The sequence below is a fragment of the Galendromus occidentalis genome, unplaced genomic scaffold, assembly GCF_000255335.2.
Source record: "Galendromus occidentalis unplaced genomic scaffold, Mocc_1.1 scf7180000077501, whole genome shotgun sequence".
NCBI classification, from domain to species: domain Eukaryota; kingdom Metazoa; phylum Arthropoda; class Arachnida; order Mesostigmata; family Phytoseiidae; genus Galendromus; species Galendromus occidentalis.
The window spans coordinates 1287808-1292664 of record NW_003805489.1 but is presented as its reverse complement, the minus strand read 5'-3'; the positions used below and the strand labels follow the sequence as shown (position 1 = coordinate 1292664).

Below are 4857 nucleotides of genomic sequence, written 5' to 3'. Positions count from 1 at the left end.
CTGAGTCCTGGCACTCACCGAGAGACACCACGATCTTCAACATGACCGTCGTGAACGGGATATTATCGATGAAGCTTGAGGCCAGAGCGGAGACCCATGTTACGATGAGGATGGCGGCGACCAAACGATATTTTTCGTGGACGGCGAGGATCATTACTTCAGTCTGCTCACCGATGAACTGCATGAGACCGAGTGCCGTCAGCGCTTCCATGACCACAAAGAGAGCCGCGAAGAACAGTAGTGTGGTCCATTCTACTTGTCCGAAGATCTTCTCGAGGTCGTCAGGGTCAGCGAGAACCAACAGCGTCATGGCTCCGAAAATCGCGATCCATCCTAGAACAAGGGCTCTCTCCATGAAGTCATATTCTATGAACATATATGTAGATTTTCCTCTGTATTAACTAAATGGATCGCTATTCATCAATCGTTTAAAGTGCGAATGCCGTCCTCACTTAGACTCACCTAGGCTCAATTTCACTAAGGGGGTCGACTGAAGGAAGAAGAGGAGGATGACCACACAGAGCACGATCACGCTCTTGATAAGCAACGGTCGGTTCCGTATCTTGTACTGCAATTCGAGAAAGTGATTACACCAAGGCCACATCTATTCCCGGTCTACCCCGTTTGGCGGCCCCATGTCATACGAAAAAGATTTCCACTAAGCGAATACTCACCTTGGACGAAAGATCCTCAAGTACTCGCTCGAAATCCAGGTCCGATGCATCGTTCGACTCTGATTGCGAGAGCTTCCTCCCGACATTTGAGAGCTCGAGGGATTCGCCTCGGGACTTGCCAAGCGATGAATGGATCGCTTGATGCCATGGGTCCGTTCCGCGCTGTCCGTCGACGACCTTCGGAAGAGGCAAGTCATATTTCCCTTCGTTCCCTGTTTGTGTCGCGCCATTTACGCCTGAAGACCCCTGCGGATCCATTGAGAGGAACATCGTTCTTACCTGTCGAGATTGCTTGCGCAGACTGCGGGGATCTCTGTACGCCACCCTCAGGAATACGTATACACCGAAAGCACTGAGGATTACACCAGGGAGTAAGTGTAAAATGGATGTGGTGAAGTTTATTCCGCCTGCAGAAGGAAAATATAACTTTGGTGGGAATGAGGCGTATCACCTATGATTAGGGCTAGGCGTTTGTGGCGGACTTTTTTCAGGAATATCGCGGACCTGTGGCGGATCTCCCCAGCAAAAATCGCGGACTTATGGCGGATGCTTTGTCGACGAATCGCGCTAAGTCGGGAAAAAGACAAGGGCAGCTTCATGGCTCCGAACAAGCAAAACGGAAGCTCATGCTTATGTTTGTCTGCTTTCGTCAATTTCCTTATGCTACCTCGGAGGCTTGAAGCTAGGACCAGAACTCACATTTCGTCACTGTTATGATTAAGCATATCGTACATGCTGAGATTCTTGCTTTTCATTCTCCGTCTAGTCGCGCATTTCCTGAAAGATCTCTCAGCCGAAACACTGTTGCCGGGTACACTCAGACAAGTCAGAGCGATCTTCGCCAATTCGGGAAGACGAGCCGTCGCATTTATCCACAAAACTATCGGATGAGACGAAGCCTCGAGTTTTCTCTTGGCCGACAAGTATAGTCGGAGTTCAGCCTTCCCCGGATCGTTATCCTCGAACTACAGTATATTTTCGATGACGTAGCCGGCTTCGATCTCGATTGTTTTCAACTTCGCGGGGTCGAATACGCGACAGGCGCGGAAGAAGTCCGCAGCGGATATGGATATCTCGCCATCGATGGTCCCCTTGAAATCTGTCGAACGGGATGCGGGGTCTGTCACGGGAGGAGTCAAACTGACCATGTTTATCCCGTGAAAAAAAACCGAAATTCGCGGAAGGTGGGCATTCCGGCCGAAAATCGCGGATTTCATGGCGGATGTGGCGGCCGCCACAAACGCCTAGCCCTACCTATGATTTATGCGTCATTCATACGGATAAAATATTCCTCCCTGCTCTAGTCGAGCGAGGGAACAGACGATGCAGACATCTCGCATCCTACCAATGAATTAGAAAAATGTGAACTCACTGGCCAACACTTTCAAGTTTGAAATGATGATGACATTTGGCGGGTCTCCGATGGGTGTAGCTGACCCTCCGACATTCGAGAACATGACCAACATGATGAGCACTTTTTTCGGGTCTAGGTCCATGACCTCACACAGCCTGAACGGGGGCGATTGGCAGAGGTTAGAAGGAATGCGACAACATTGGACTCGGGAGAAGCGAGATCTCGGCTGGGGAACGAGCCTGGCTGGATCTTCCAGGGTCGGTGCCGTCGAGAAATTGAGATGGGCCGGAAGTGATGACTCGCATCGAAGATTTTACCTGATGGTCACGGCTGTCAGCAGAAGCATGGTCGTCACGTTGTCCAAGAAAGCAGAAATGACAGCGGTGAAGATGCACAAAACCGTTATCATCGGCCATACCTTGCCCTTGGACAACCGGAATGCGAGAACGGCCACATAGTCGAAGAAGCCGGTCTCCCCGAAAATCCCGACGATGATCATCATGCCTGTGTTGTGGATTGTATTGATGTCGAATTAGATTCTCATGTTCATTCCCGGACTGCCAGAATAAGTCATTTCGCGTTTCTTGCCTCCGCAGGCAAAATCGAAGATATTTTTCCACCCACCGAATAGGAGACTCAAGGTTTCGATATCGAGCCATGAAACAACTTCATTGAGGTCGGGGCGTTTCCCGACCAGGGCTAAGCAGGAGATAGCCGCCGCCGCTCCTGTAGAAGGGAGGATCGTCGTCATTTCTGGCCTCGTTTCATCGAGCGAAGAGAGAGAGACATCGAAAGGGCCTGGAGACATCTGACGTTCGAATAGGCATCACACTTATCAGTGATAGATTTCGGTAAACTCACCGAGCATTGCCGCTATAGTTCGATGACACAGCTCGAAGATGATCAAGGCATAGAGGCCTACCAATACGGCTGCGGCCATGAAAATTGGACGGGGGGAGGACTTCCCGAGCTCCTTCCCCGATGCTTCCTCCGGCTCCGTGGTACTCATAACAATCTGCAAGAACATTCACAAGTTATCATATGACCGATATCTTCTTGCATGGACACATGCTCCTAGATCAGCGGGATCCGTGGGCGATCCGCGGAGTCCTATGAAAGTTTATGCTCATTTCTACCGAACTCAATGAGGAATTTAGATTTACATACCACAGTGAATACCATCACTGCAGTAAGGGAAGAAATTCGGAGAATTCTTCCCCAGTCCCTGTCCTGGTAGCGCTCCAGGTCCTCCCATCGGTATGAAGTCTCTCCACTGGGACGGGAGATTCTCCGATGCTGGCCACCTGCAATTACTGAGCTCCGTATCTTCGCAACGTATGTTCTTCTGTGTCTCGCAACATTCTCTGAATGGAGAGACCTCATATCGTACTGAAGAATGTAGGACTTGCCGAAGGCGTTCCTTACCGCTCTCGGCCAACAAGGGCGTCCTCTCTGAGAGATATATCTGATTCCTCGGAGTATCTGGCGGAGACGACATCGTTCCCTCTAAACTGAAATAAGGAAATTCGCCCAACACGTAATTCAATGTCGATCGTGTCGTATGGTCTCTCTGTTCAAAAGATTCTTACCTGGAGATGTCTTCGTATTCCTCCACGTAAATTCGACACTGTGAGGGAGCGTTATTCCTGATGGTCATTGTCGACGAGCACGAGGGGTCGCGTACAAGATTGGGTCTCGTTTGGGCATCTATTCGACAACTCTTCCGTCTTAAATCCGAGATTGAGTTGAGTCTCACTCGGTGCAATTAACTTTCTGGTGTCGAGAGTCGGAGGATAACTGAGACTGAAGGAAGACAGGCAACTGCTGCCACGCTCTATTGAAGAAGAACTCCTCTCTCCCCTCTCTCAGGAGAGTCGAGAAACACGAATACGAATGAGTCATACTGCGGCGAATACTCTGCCGTAACTTCGGGGACTCGGTGAGTTTTCATCGAAAATAGTTTCACGAAGTTCTTCGGCTTCCCGGCCGCGACATCGAAGGATTCTTCGAAGGTTACTTCGGGGAAAGATCCCCAGGGGACACAGAATCGTCAAGTGTGAGCACCTCCACCACTGAGCATTATCAATAAATAATCAGTGATATTCACCGGCGGAAAATTACAAGGGCGATATTGTCAACACCTTCGTATGAACGGGTGACGGGGTACTGAGGGGGGGAGGGGGTGCACAAAGCATTCAAATCAACTAGGTCCCTCGAAGCGAGGACCTTGGAGCTCCCGGATCTCAAAGAACATCCGCGATGAGTCACCGTCACTATCCCTCATCTCGCAGGCGGGACGACCATGCGGGATGCAGTTTTTCCGATCAGGTCCATTCGTCGATTCGGGACCGAGTTTGAGAGCTCATACCGACAGATAATTATTTTGACCCCGACGAAGTACGAAATCCGCAGAAGCATCTGGACGCGCCGAGCATCTTGCTTGATGCATGTGAACAGAGAGCCGATAGATGATGATCCACGTCACGGAAAGATGTGAGAGAACATGATCCAACATGATCCTGGTAAGAGTTTATCGCAGAAAGCGGGTCGCATTCTCGCGGTAACTTCGGGAGTCGATCTCTGGCCCCGGGGTGGCATATACGTACAGTGAGAGCTGACTCGAGGGACCACCTGAGTCGTCGGACCGTTTTCCCAAGAACCGATCGCGATGGAGGCCTATAGTTCGTTCACTGGACGCGTAATCGGACCGAGTTTCAAAAGAGAGAGCACATGCTGCTATGTACTGAGAACTGCATGCATGCATGCATGCATACACACATCCATCTTTTCATTGAATCCTGGCATAACACAGCCATAGCATATAGCAGT

At 50.3% G+C, this 4857-nt stretch overlaps 1 protein-coding gene across 1 annotated transcript in view; it reads right to left on the bottom strand.

The window, feature by feature from the left end:
- The window catches only part of LOC100901461 (P protein), a gene marked incomplete at its 3' end in the record, with an annotated part of 3226 nt that extends 258 nt beyond the window's left edge, over positions 1–2968 (bottom strand). Inside the window, exons 1-8 of the mRNA XM_018640810.1 lie at positions 2890–2968; positions 2653–2754; positions 2346–2532; positions 2047–2183; positions 954–1081; positions 675–851; positions 463–568; positions 19–333 (exon numbers count right to left, since the gene is read on the bottom strand). Of these exons, the coding sequence (XP_018496326.1) occupies positions 19–333; positions 463–568; positions 675–851; positions 954–1081; positions 2047–2183; positions 2346–2532; positions 2653–2754; positions 2890–2968 (1231 nt within the window). The remainder of the gene's footprint in view (positions 1–18; positions 334–462; positions 569–674; positions 852–953; positions 1082–2046; positions 2184–2345; positions 2533–2652; positions 2755–2889) is intronic.
- Positions 2969–4857: the final 1889 nt, after the last annotated feature.